At 62.3% G+C, this 13335-nt stretch overlaps 2 protein-coding genes across 2 annotated transcripts; both read right to left on the bottom strand.

Moving 5' to 3' along the window:
- Positions 1–2470: 2470 nt before the first annotated feature.
- On the bottom strand, positions 2471–3610 carry EHS24_001326 (uncharacterized protein; the record flags this gene model as incomplete). The annotated part of the gene is made up of 4 exons (XM_028617126.1): positions 2471–2752; positions 2831–3005; positions 3068–3202; positions 3549–3610. The coding sequence occupies 4 exons, from the start codon at positions 3608–3610 to the stop codon at positions 2471–2473; spliced, it is 654 nt and encodes a 217-aa protein (XP_028474433.1).
- Positions 3611–6133: 2523 nt separating this feature from the next.
- Positions 6134–13020, bottom strand: EHS24_001325 (uncharacterized protein; the record flags this gene model as incomplete). The annotated part of the gene is made up of 5 exons (XM_028617125.1): positions 6134–6869; positions 6919–7090; positions 7471–7605; positions 7847–12500; positions 12601–13020. The coding sequence occupies 5 exons, from the start codon at positions 13018–13020 to the stop codon at positions 6134–6136; spliced, it is 6117 nt and encodes a 2038-aa protein (XP_028474432.1).
- Positions 13021–13335: the final 315 nt, after the last annotated feature.

The following is a 13335-nucleotide window of genomic DNA, read 5'->3' as shown; positions in this document are numbered from 1 at the left end:
AAGCTGTGCGGGGCGCCATGCGCCATCCCATCGCGATGCTCGTGGAACGTCGAAGCCTCGCTGGGCGTGGTACATCGCGTTCGCCGGTGTCGCGTTCGCTTGCGGGATATTGGGCTTGGCAGATCGAGTGTGTGTTTTTGCCCGCAACTTTCTCATGGTCTCATGCCTGCCTCCGATCGACTTGTAGGCAGCACCGTGACGCCGTTGACAACCACGCCAAACGTCGTCGTCAACGACGACGACGACGACGAACAACGACCACCGAACAAACCTTGGAGACCCACCCTTTGGTCGTGAAACCCACGCGGCCCCCGTCGCCAGTGGCCAGAGTATACGCTCGTCGCGTCTGTTGAGCATGTGCAGCGGCCCATACCGCCCAAGCGCTGGCGCCACAGACGCCACTCGCTCTACACCCTATATCCCCCACTCTGGTTGTACTCTTGGTCTCTCTGGCCATTAGCCTTCTGGCCTCTGGCGCACGCCGTGGCGGGCGATTCAACCGCCGCGCGCCCAAAAAAGGATAAAAACGCCTCTTTGAGCCTTATCCTTTGGCCTCGCGGGCCGTGGAGATCCGTGGCAGAGAAGGGCTCTCTCAGCTCTCAGCTCTCCTCACTCGGGATCACTCGTCCTTTTCCCGGGCACAGACGGCAGACCCCGCCCGACTCAGTTCCGACAGCAAAGAAAGAACCCGCCGCGGCAGAGGCAAAACCGGCGGCTTGAACGGCGGATGGGCGGTCTGGACGCTGGACCATGGCACCACGGCACCATACACGGCTGTCTCACCATATCCGAGCCGTACCCAAGACACGAACACCGCTTTTTCGGGTTGAGAGCGGTCGGCAGTCGAGCGGCCCAGCGATGGGAATGGACGATGGATGGGGTGTGCGTCTAGCAGCGCGGGGCTCTAGCCAGCACCAGGCAGAGATTGGGGGGGTCGTCCACAGAGCAGAGCAGAAGGAGCGCAGAAGGAGAGCAGAGCGGTTCCTCCCTATCGCGATGGACATTGAATGCATTCTGCGTGCGCGAGACCGCCGCGGCGCGACCGGCGGGGGGGCGTACGTACGCACATGCGCACACCTTGCAGCGACCGTTTCTTGGCACAAGGCGCCATTAAAGTGGGCGCGCGCGGTAGCTAGGCGGGGCCGGTAGGCGGTATAGCGCGGTATAATGTAAAGCCCGGGTGAAAAGCCTGGGTTGGTATTTGCACCGCCTTGTGTGAGCTTCTACTGTGCGCAGCAGGTGGAGTAAAAGTGCAGTAGGCAGAGTTATACCAAGTGTGCATTGAATCGCGTTAGCGTCAGAGGGAGAGGGTGTGTGTGGGAAACAACCAAACGAGTCACAGTGGGGAGCGGTCGAGAGACATTTGGAGTGTGAGTGGAACGGGGGTCGTGTGGGTTTAGGCTTGGGCCAAGGGAGCGCGCATTGTTTGGGGGCGCGACGCGACGAAGAGAGATGAAAAGTTTAGCACGAGAGAGAGAGAAGAAGCAGCGATGTGGGTTGGTGGTGAGGATGGTGAGGGGTGTGAGCTGGGCAGAGAATGAGAAGAACAAGTGTCTTGGAAGGATGGACCACCCCAGTGTGGAGGTCTTGAAGCACCGACGGAGCGTGTGTACCACACTGCTGGCTCGTGCCTCCACCCACTGCCGACGGAGCACGCAACCAAACACCATCCAAGATACCATGTCCGTCGCCAGGGGTATCCGACAATAAGCATATACTGGGTGATAGACATGACATGAGAGGTGTAGGGTAGATAAGGAAGCGCGTGAATGCTGCTGTCCCGATATCGGGGGGAAGGAACAGGAAAAGAAAAGTGCCAACTCGGAAGCGACGGGCCGCGACGTGGTTCAGCCTCCATTAACCATTGATCTGTCCGGCATTAACCCCCTCATGCATGCGGATGGCATGTGTAGCAGAGCACTGCGGTGTGCATACGCCCACGCCTCCCGTCCTTCCACTGCTGCGAGACACACCTGGGTGTGCTTTGACTGCGCAAAGGGGGCTGTAAGCATGACATGAGTACGATGGCTTGTGTTTTATTGTTATTTTGTTTTTTGCTGCTGCGTGTGGCAGGATCAACACAGGTCCACCCCGCCCCCACCCCCACCCACCTCTCTCTTCCCTGCCATCGTCATCTTGTGCATTCTTCCTTCTTCTTCTCCTCCCTACATTGCTTGGCAGGCAACCCGTGCTCCGCTCCCAAAACGGCCTTCTTGGCAGGATACAGGCCTGATACAGGAGGCCCAGTGGAAAAGAGACGTTCTGTCAGCGGATCGGCGCTCGTCTTCCTACACCGCGCCGTGCCCCTTCCCTCATGTTCTGCTGCCCGCTGCTCCTCTGCTCATCTCATATTTCTGCATAAAGTCCATCACCACCGCTAGACTAGAAAACAATTAAAGTGGAAAGAAGGTGCGGAGGTGTGGAGGGTTTGTGGCCGAAGAGCAAAGGGGGGAAAGGAGCTTTCCACGCTTTACATAGCCATGGCGACGGCGCCGACAAGGGCGAGGCCAAGGCCGGCAACCGAGCCGACGAGGGCGCGGCGGTCGCCCGAGGCCTTCGAGGTGGTGGCGGCGCTCGAGGCAGTCGAGTTGGCGGTCGAGGTAGCGTTGGCCTTGACCGACGAGGCACCCGAGGCGACGGAGCTGGCAACCGACGAGGCCGACTGGGATGCCGACGAAACAACCGACGAAACAACACCGGTGCCGCTGGTGGCAGCCGACTCGACGGCGGTGGTGGTGGGGGCAGCGGTGGCCTGAAGAAAAGGTCAGCAAGATGTTCAAAGAAGAAACGAAAGCGCCGCCGTCCAAGGAGACAGTCTGGCCACACTCACGGAAGCGGTGTCCTCAGCAGCCGAGGTGGTCTCGGCGGCGCTGGTGGTCTCGGCGGGGGCCTCGGTGCTGGCAGCGGACTCGACGGCGGTCGACTCGCCGGCGGCGGTGGAAACCGAAGCACAGAAGGTGTCCATGATCGAGAGGGCGTTGCCGGCAGTGGTAGCGTCACATCCCCTTGAGAAGAGCGTCAGTGGGAGCGTTCCTTTTCAAGCCCCAGCTGGTGTTCAGCTACTCACGAGGCAATGCAGGGGGTAGCGGCGGCAACGAAGGTGCTCGACGAACAGATGCACGCAAAGTCGGTGCTGCCACAGCCGACGGTGGTGGCGGCGGTGACGGCGCAGGTGAGCATGCACGAGGGGATCGACGAGATGCTGGGGCAAAGGTTAGCATTGGGCGTGGGCTGGGTGTGCTGGGGATTGGGGATGACGTGAGGCCAAGGGTCCACAGAACACGGTGGGAGGGACGTTCGGTTACGAGGAGGGTGTACGCGCGCGCACCCAACATTCCGGGCAAACGGGGCACAAAGTGCCTCACCTGGGCCTCTGGAGGCACCGACAAATGACCATGAACACAAAACCAACGTTGCGCACGATCGCATCCGCCGTGTGGTAGATGGGAGGGGTATGGGCACGGATGCCAGGATGGACTTGACCGTAGGCGCGAAAGAATGGACGGGGGAGGGGAGAGGAGAGGGGGACAGCAGCAAACAAGACTCACTCCTGGGCGACAACGGTCGAGGCGGCGAGGGTGAGGGCAGCGGCGGCGGTGAAGTACTTCATTGTGGATGAGGTTTGTTTGGGGTGTTTGTTGTGCGAGAGAGCGAGGTGATGCGCAGTTGAGAGTGAGAGAGAGAGAGACTGGGACTGGGGAAAAGAGAATGCAGATGGGACCAGTTACTTATAGCTGCTCACTCGCTGGCTGGGCGTGCGCGGGGGGGGGGACGGGCGGCTGGCACGGAAAGCGGGTCTGGGCGCGCGCGTGTGTGTGTGTGGGCGCGCGCTCGCTCGCGCGGGGGGCGCGCGCCGCCAGAGGCATTCCGCCCGTGTGTGTGGCGTCGGGCTGGCTGGCGGCTGACGATGGCAGTCCCTGGGCGGGGGATGTGCGCCGGTCCGGGGCGACGTGGGGAAGGACGGCTCGAGGGACAATGCCGCAAGGTCGGCCCACGCTCTCGCTCGTGCATGGCCTGCAAGCTGCATGGCTCTTCCTGGCCGTGGCCGTCGCTTGCCGTATGCGGGGGGAGGATGTGGCCCACGCACGCACGTACCCGGCAACCAGAACAAGCTGCAGACCCGGGTCGTCGCACCGTCGTGTGCTGCCCAACGCCTCTGTTCCCCCCTTGTGGCGCAACGCTTGCAGACACTCCAAGGACACACCACCACGACACAACCACACAACCAGGGTGTGTGTGTGTGTATACACACACGCCAGCTGACGACAGAGTGTTTGTGTGCAGCGACGTGCGGTCTTCCTTTCTGCAAAGACAACAGTGATGCATGAATGACCAACCCCCCTCTATGTGATGTCGCTTCATGGACCATCTGCATCCACATGCCATGCACCCATGGGATATGGGCCAGAGGGGCCAGAGCCCAGAGGCCAGCACAGACACCCATGCACCCATGCACCCACCCACCCGGTTAACTGTACAACCTTTTTCGCCTCTTGTCCTGATATTTTTTCGACGCTGAGCCCTGTCTGCCTCTGGCCTCTGGATCTCGGGCGCCTCCTGTCTAGCGCCAGGGCGAGGGGGTTCGCCCACATGCCCCACCCGTCGTCACTGCCCAAACAGGCAAACCCGCCCAGCCAGCTGCAGCCAGGCCGCGGGCTCTGTCTGTCATCTGTCATCTCTCTGGCCCAAAACCTTGTCTTGCATCAGTCGCGCATTTTGCGACTTTCACGTCTCGTAGCTTTGTTTTCTTTTTTGTCGGCGCCCAGTGCTCCGGCCGCGGCCCTTTTAGCCCATCACCGTGTCCTTGGCTTGTGAATGGCACAGGGAGAGAGCAAGACTGGAGAGAGAGAGAGAGAGAGAAAGAGAGAGACCAAACAATGCCAATATACCCCGAACACCCAGGCCACAAGCCAGGCGCCCACAGGCCACAGGGCCAGAGGGGGGAAGCTCTAATGAGCCCTTTCCCGATCCCGATCTCCTTGCATCCGCGTCCCCATTCTCCCATTTGACCCATGTGTCCGTCCCCTTGCTTGCCCATGTTCTCTTCCCCGCGCCAAGCTACAGCGCTATTGCTCTGTGTCTCCTTGTACAAGCACATCTCAGAAGCACGACACGGAACCGAGTATATCCGCTGCTGCCCATGTACTGTATGTATCAAGCAGTAAGACACCCACCCACAGGCCACCGGGGGGCCACCGGGAACGTCCGTGGCCATGTTTGCCGGCTCTCTCTCGCGATCTCTCGGGGGCCCTGGCTGCCCTGGTCCCTAATACAGGTGGGGGACGCCGCCTGCCGCCCGTGTCATCAAACGGTTTTGGTGGTTGCGACGGGTGCGTACCGCGTACCGTGCGTTGCGTTGCGTCGCGTATTGGGTGTATGTGCCCATGCGCGCCAGAGTGCCCATGCGCGAGCGCCATTCGCCCAGCCATGGCTGCATATGGGCAGCCATGGCAGCCATGCGTGGGCTCTAGCTCCCAAGCTCCCATGGTCCCATGGCGGCCATGGCCCCCATTACAGGTGCATGCAGGTGCCCGGCTTGGCACGCGGCGTCACGTTGCCGCGGGGCCCAAACGGTAAAACGGATACCTCTCAGCGCGGCATTTTCGTGTGTCTGGGCGCGGCGGAGACTCGTAGTGTCACGTCCAGTCTAACTCGTCTCGTGAGGTCTTGCTCTTGGACCAGGTTACAAGCGAGGTGGGAGGCCAGTATCTCGGCCTCTGCCCGGACCGACGCTGCGCACGTTGGTAAGGCCCGGCGCGTTGCTGCTTCTGGTATCGATAGTCTTCTGCCCGGTTTTCATGAGTTGCCGAACGAAAAAAACAAAAACAAAGTGGGAGTAGGTCAGTCACTCACTCGGACGCGCCCAACCCAACCCATCGCGAGACGCGTCCCAAGCTCCCCCACCCCCACCCCCACACGCTTCTTTTCTCTCCATCTCTAGCCTTACCCCCACGCCCAACAAGCTTGTAGTAACCTAACAGATCCTGGTGCATCACTAACGCGTGTGTGGTGCACGTACAGCACACTAGCCTCTAAACCGCTAGCCCTTCTATTACGTGGGAGCGTGTCTCCCCCCCCCCCACCTCGACTTTGTTTGTGTTCTCGCTCGCTCGCGCGTTCCCCGCCTTTTCCCCTAGGCGCCAAAGCTACGCAGCTCGATACCGGGCGCGGCATGCGCTGCAGCCTGCGTCGCGCCCTTGGAGGCCGCGACGCCGCCGCCGCCGCCCACGGCCTCGCGCACTGCGCGCTCCAGCCCGCTGCGCTCGCCCTCGGGCATGGCCTGCGTCGCGTCCTTGAAGGCCTTGGGACTGGCCGCCGCCAGCTGGAGGAGCGTGTTGGTCGCGAGGTTGTGCAGCTGGCTCGGGGCTGCAGGCGCCGCCCCTGTGGTGGTTGCCGGGTCGAGCATGATACACAGCGTCGGGACGAGGATACCGTATCCCCGTGGCCGGACAGCCTCGGGCAGGCCATTGCACCACGCCGCGAGGCCGCGCACAATCTCGCGCGCGCCGTCGAGCGGGACGTCGGTGCCGTCCGGCGCCGACGCCGCGGCCACCACCGTGTCGGCAATGTGCGCGATCATGGGTGTCAGGACACACATGGCCGCGTGCTGCAGGACCGGCGAGGGGCGCGGCGGGGTCCCCGGCAACTGGCGCAGGGACGCCAGAAGCAGCGTCGTGGCGCAGTGAATCGGCGTGAGGCCGAGCTCGGGCCGGTCGCTGCCAGTAGCCATGTAGCGGCCAATGTCGGCAGCAGCCTGCTCGATAACCGGCTTGGACACGCGCACTGACGCCGGGAGGGCCGTGAGGATGAGCACGAGCGCGAGCAGGTTGTTCTTGATCTTGATGCTGGCAACGGGGTTGACACGAGCGCTTGTCACGTCAGCTTGGCTCCATCGCATGAGGGGGGTCTTCAGCTCACCGCATATCATCCACATTGCTCAGACACGCGCCGAGCAGACCGTGCAAGACGCGGTCACTCGTGGCCGTGATGGCTGGTACCTGCGACGCGAGCGTCTGGTCCAGAATCAGCTTGAGAGACGGCAAGCAGGCGCCTGCAAGGTCCATGTTGGGCGTTTCATCGTGCAACAGGTCTGCAGAGGGTGGTGGCATCAGCAAACACAGTTCAAAGATCGTGGTATGGAGAGCCGGCGGGGGTGCGTGCGCGGTTGATCCGGTAGAGTGTGGCCTTTGCTTTCAGGTCTCTTCACGCTGCAGCTCGCGGCGGAGGATCGGTGAGGACCAGCGCCACATCCGCAACACGGCAAGGCGCAGCGCATAGGGCCCGAAATGCCCACCCGACCCGGTCCAACCGTTCCGCTCGTAGCTGATATATGATCTGGCACGAGCTTGGCGTACCGTATCCGACGGCAGCCAAGGATCCAGAGAAGAACCCGGCCCGCGGCTACTCATTCCACCTTTTGATACACGCCAGAATGTTGTGGCCAGGGGAGGGTAGCAAGCGACGACATACCTGAGAAAAGGTGCACGGCAACCGCACACAGATCGGCGCGCTGGCCCAGCTCGATCACGTCCACGATGCGAGAGTAGGCTGAGAACGCCGCCTTGAGGAAGACGACACGGTCGCCCGCGGCGTCGGCATGTGAGACTGCGAAACGCCCGTCAGTACAAAAAAAAAGTTGGCTCAGAAGAAAGCACATAGCGGTGCTGCGCCACGGAGCCACGGAACGCGTTACGAGGACGCGCCGACGCGACCGTTGGCAAGATCGGGCAAGGTGTGGCTTGCACGTGTGTGATGAAACACCCGCACACACACAAAGCCGAGATCGCGCACCAGAGTGCTTCACCTCGCTCAAACGTTGGGAGACAACAAGACCAGGTGTACTCACAGTTGGATCCCACGTCCCTGCTGGGGATAGTCTGGCGGAGGACGAACGCAACGATCGCGAGCGTCCTGCGAATCTGGGCACTGTCGAGACCGTCCGTACCCTTCCTGCTGACCGCAAACGCCGCGACCAGCTCGACCATTTCGCCCTTGACGGCCGCTCCTTCGCTCATGGCGATACGGTAGCAGACGGTGCAGAGCTCGTCAAAGAAGGCGCCTTCAAACACGCGCGAGCCCGCGAGCGACGGGCGGATGAGCGAGCCCATGGCCTGCAGCGACACGAGGGCGAGCTGCGGGTCGGTGCCCAGTGCCCGCGTGAGGCACTCGAACGCCAGGCCGTACAGGATGTAAAAGTTTGTGCTGGGCTCGGCGCGGATGCCAGGTGCGGGCGGTGCAGGCTCGGCGGCCGACTGGAAGGTCGCGCCGTCGACGGCGCCGACGATGAAGGGGTCGTTGGCGGCAAGACCAATCGCCACGGCATGCAGCAGCTTGGGGACCGCGGCCTCGTAGTACGGCAGCAAGACGTCGCGGCCCAGGCCAGAGCTATAGTCCATTCCGGCGGCCGCGCCCATCTCGGGGTCGGTGCGCAGCTGAGCATAGTCGCGCAGCGCGCCGACCCAGAAGGGGCCCAGGAGGTAGCGGTACGGCTTGATGACTTGGACGAGGTAGCTCTGGCGCGTAGACGAGACTTGGAGTTCGGCCCACGCTGCCAGGATGGAGATTTTGAGCATGACACTCGCAGACGAGCTCAGCTCCTGCACGTCACCGAGCTGGAGAAGCTCGCCAGACTTGCACTGTTCCAGCGCCGATGTGAGGAGCTTGAGGATACGGCCCATGCGCGAGACCTCCTTGACAACACCCGAGCCCACAAACACGGCACACACCTGCACCGCCGAGGCGAGCACTTGCGGGGTCGCGTCCGAGCCAAACGAGGGAGTCAGGGCGGCGGCGATGGGAGCCTGGTGCTGCTCGAGCAGAAGCGCGCCGTCAAAGTCCGGGTCAGGGGACGCGGCAAACTTCTCCACGACATCACGGAGGACCAGCAGGCCCTGGAGACGGACATCCTCGACGAGCGCGGCCGACGCCGAGAATGCCATGCGGATAAGGTCCCCGACACGCGAGAAGAGCATGTGCTTCGAGTTGACGCCGAGGCGGCGGGCGAGCACGGGGTCAAAGTGCTCGGGACGGCCGCCGTCAGCGGCGGCGACGACAATGTTGTGCAGGCACTGCAGGGCGAAGAGCTGCGTGCGCCAGCGGGACTGGAGGGCGCCAGAGCTCGACATGTCGGTGCCAAGCGACTCGACCTCGTCATCGAGGAACATGGGGATGGCCGACTTGGCCTTGGGCGCAGCGCGGGCCTGGGCGGCGGTACGCGTCATGATACGCTGACACAGATCGATCCATCCCGAAGGGAGGGCGGCGGCAGTCTGCAGGAGCCACGAGGTGATGACGGCCTTGACGCCCTCAATGGTCGGGTCGCCATCGAGCAGGCCAAAGAGCTCCTGCACAAGCTGGTCGCCTCCAACCTTGGACATTGTGACGGCATCACGCTGGACGATCTGGTAGAGCGCCGTAATGGCCGCGACCTTGAGTGGGCGGCGCGCACTGGCGAGATACGTGCGGAAGCTGGAGATGAGCTTGGGGACATCAATCTCCGAGGGGGCAAACATGAGGAACTGCTGGATACACTTGATGGCCTCAACGGCGAGACCTTCGTCCGTCTCCTCGCGGAACTCGTGGACCAGGAGGAAGACGAGCGAGCGCACCTTGCCGGGCTCCTGGAGCTCGGGGCCGAGCACGCCAATGAGCGCATGGAGCAGTTGGCAAATGACCTGGTACGCTGGAAGGTCGCCGCGGAGGTTGACCGAGCCCAGCGAGCCGCCGTCAGGCTCGTGAGTCTCCAGCATGTAAATGTTTGCGATCATGCCAAGGGTGGTCTGGACGTAGGGCGAGTACGACAGGTTGGCAGCATTGACAATCTGCGTGAGCGACGCCAGGGCCCAGTAGTGAACAACGGGGTGCGGGTCGGTCGCAAGCGACATGAGAATGTTGACAATCGTCTTGAGGATGGGACCGCCAGAGAGGCCTCCGACGCTGCTGTAAATGGCACCAAACGCAACCGCGCAGCCTGCACGGCTCTCGGGGACGCGGTTATTGACGACCTGGTCGACAAGCCACTGCACCTGCGATGAGAGGTAGGCAGTGCCGGCCAGAGCAGAGATTTGGCCTATGGCCTGGGCAGCTGCGCCACGAATGCTGGGCTGAGGGTCAAGGACAGCGTCCTGGAGCAGCGACTTGATCTGGTCCGAAACCTGTGGCGAGCCGAGGTTACGGCGCGCCTTTATGCCAGCACCTTCGGCGAGGAACAGGGAGCGGCGGAGCGCCTCCATGGTGTTGGCAACGACAGCCTGGCGACGTCCCGGGTTGCGCTCGAGCTTGGAGCTGCGGACGTGGGAGCTGAGGGTGGCGAGACTCTGCACCTGGCCCTCGAGAGTCTGGTGCGCAAACAGCGCGGCAAAGAGCTCGACACCAGCGTCAATCACACCAGTCTGCGATGGCACGGGCTTGGGCAGGTCGACAAGTGGCGCGGCAGCGAACAGCTCGACATAGTCGTACTCGATCGAGCCGAGGATTGGGCATGACAGCTGGCTCTCGATGGCCATCTCAATCTTGTCACGGTTGAGGAAGACGTCCTCGTCGGTCGCGCCGCGCTCACGCTCGCGCGCAGCGAGCAAGGACGTGACGCCAAACGCGTACCCGTCCGTAGACTGCCACACGGTGGTAAACTGGCCAGCCTGGGCCTGGATCGCAGCCTGTGCGGCCGAACCAGAGTAGTTCTCAGGGTCGGCAAACACCGTCACAGCAGCCTGGAGGAGCGCCGGCTGCATCGACTCGGTGGCCGAGCTGGGACCCAAGTCGGTAAAACACTGGAGAACACGGCGACGGAGGTTGGCCTCGCGGTCGACGAGCGAGGGACGCATAGTCGAAATGGGAGACGTGCCCTGCGGGTTGGCGGACTGTTCCCTCAGCAACTCTGCGTAGGCGGTAGCAAAGCCGTTGACAAAGTTGAGCGTGTTGGTGAACAGTGTCGCGAGACGGCGCGCAACGTCAATGTTGACAAGCGCCTGGTTGTGCTTGAGGAAGTTGTGGATCGCACCCAGAGCACACTCGCGAACGACAAGCAAAAAGTTCCACTCGGGCTCGCCGCGGTCGCCGACGACAGTGTCCTTGCTCGACGGTTTGGGGAGAGCGTTGCGCCACAGGACAAGAAGCTGGGGGAGGTGGAGCTTGACAAACCCGGGACCAAGAGACATGAGCGCCGCGATCAGGTACCACGCAACCTGCACCTCGATCGTGGCAGGGGCGATGTCGTGCTCGCCTGCGCGCTTGAGAAGAGACACGGCGAGGTCAAACACCTTGGAGGGAATGTCGTTGGAGACATACAGGGGACGGGTTGGAGACACGGCAACGAGGGCCGAAAGGGCAAACGCGCGACCAATAATACGAGTAGGTAGATCCTTGGGTGCAGTTGGGGTAATGAGCAGCTGGAGATCCTTGTTCACGTCGGCCAGCAGGCCGCCAAGCAGACGAGGGAGCTGTCCGGGGTTCGTAGAGGTGAAGCGGCGGAGAGTGTAAGACGCAGCCAGGCGCACCGAGTACGATTCGTGGGACAAAAGGCGGACAAGGGGCTCGGCAAGAAGCTCGTGGACCGATGGCGGTGCGTTGCCCAGCTGACCCAGGAGACCAGCAACCTCGCGGAGGGCAATGATGATAGAGTGCTTGGTCGGGTTCCTTTCGCCCTTGAGCGGTGTGGGGTTCCATTTACGGAGGAAGCTGTTGGCCCACTCACGGATGGCGGCGACCTGGCCACCCTCGGTGAGTATCCTCACGCCAATGAGGTCGCGGAGGAGGATACCAACCGAGTCGCGCGTCGCGACCACTTCGTGGCGGTTGACAGTGGAGCGGGGCGAGTTGACAATGTCCGTGACAATGTGCTGCACAATCTCGGCATAGTGTGCCTCGACATATTCGGAACCAAGTTGAGTGAACAACGTGGCGTACACGTCAAAGAGTGCGTTGCGAAGCTTGCGCGGTGTCTGAATGCGATTGTAAGGGAGGGAAATGTGCTTGAGCATCTGTTCAGTGGTGAACAGCGCCTTGGCCTTGTCCTCTGGTGCGCTGGTGATAATCTGCGGGTCGGCGTCCTCCTCGACCTCCTTGTCCTTGTCCTTTCTGGGCGGCTGCTTCTTGGGGTCAGGAGCAACGACACCAGAGCCGGGCACCTGAGTCGCAGCAAGGAGGTGTGCAAGAAGACGGGACAGGGAGCGGCGCGTGAGATAGTCGGCAGTCTCGAGGCTCTTGAGGACGAGCGGTGAGACAGAGTCCAGAGTGGGCTGCAGCGCCAGCACGGGGCTGTACATGTGCAGGTTGATAAACGTCTCGGCACATGAACGCTGGATAGGCAGTGCCTTGTCACCGAGGCCGGAGCGGAGGTGCTTGAGCAAGTCCTTGACGAGCGCGTCGGGCAGTGCGCGGCCAGCAGAGATGAGCGACTTGGCAAAGGCATTCACCGCGTGTGTGCGCAGGATGACCGACATGTTCGAGTTACGCAGCACCTTGACGGACAGCGTACAGATCTCGGCCATGAACGACATCATCTGCCAATGTCAGCGCGCACGTCGATAGGCAGTGCCAGGGAACCGGGCCCGTGCTCTGACAAGTGAACGAGCACTGCGACCTGCTCCAGCAAGTACTCACGTTAGAGCCATGCTCCTTGATGACTTCTCCGACAGTGTACCAGCTCGCGACGCGTTGGACATTCTCCAGCGGTGACATGCGCTTGTCGCCTCCATCGACGCCCTTGAGCAGCGCCTGGATGAGGTCAAAGAGCGCGCGGCTCTCGACACGGCCGTGGAGCTTGACAATAACACGGGCAACAAGATGACGAACGGGGCGACCAGGTTTGGGCAGAGCTGTGGCCGGACTGACGGGTCCGGGGACCAACAGGCGGATGACGAGTTTGTGGATTGCGTCGACGTGCGGGAGGATGGCGTCCGGGGCAAGCGTGTCGAGCGCCTGGTCCGCGCCGCGCAGCCATGAGAGGAGGGACAGGTCTGCTCCCTCGCCCGTAAACCGCCCCGGGTCGACGTTGAGCACGCTCGCGTCTGGCTCGGACATTGCGGCGGGGGAGATGGTGCGGGATGTATGGGTGATGTGGAAGTGCGTCTCGGATTCACGCCCTGACGTTGAACGCGGCACGAGACGACAGCGGTGGAGGCGGTCTCGTCGGCGCCAGGAACGAAACAGCGGTGAATCGTACACAACAACACATTTTGCACACGGCTTCGCTACTCTATGCATGGCTATTGGGGGCTACAATGTATCTCCACGGAGTGGTGTCTTGTGCCGCTGCGCTGTAGGCGCTGCGCGGGATCACAGTGTGTCGGTAATGGTCGTCTAAGACGAGAGCCAGGCCCGCTATTCCTGGCCCTC

The sequence above is a fragment of the Apiotrichum porosum genome (assembly GCF_003942205.1).
Source record: "Apiotrichum porosum strain DSM 27194 chromosome Unknown scaffold_10, whole genome shotgun sequence".
Lineage (NCBI taxonomy): Eukaryota > Fungi > Basidiomycota > Tremellomycetes > Trichosporonales > Trichosporonaceae > Apiotrichum > Apiotrichum porosum.
Note: the sequence above shows the minus strand (reverse complement) of the source record. Positions and strands in the feature narration are given on the sequence as shown.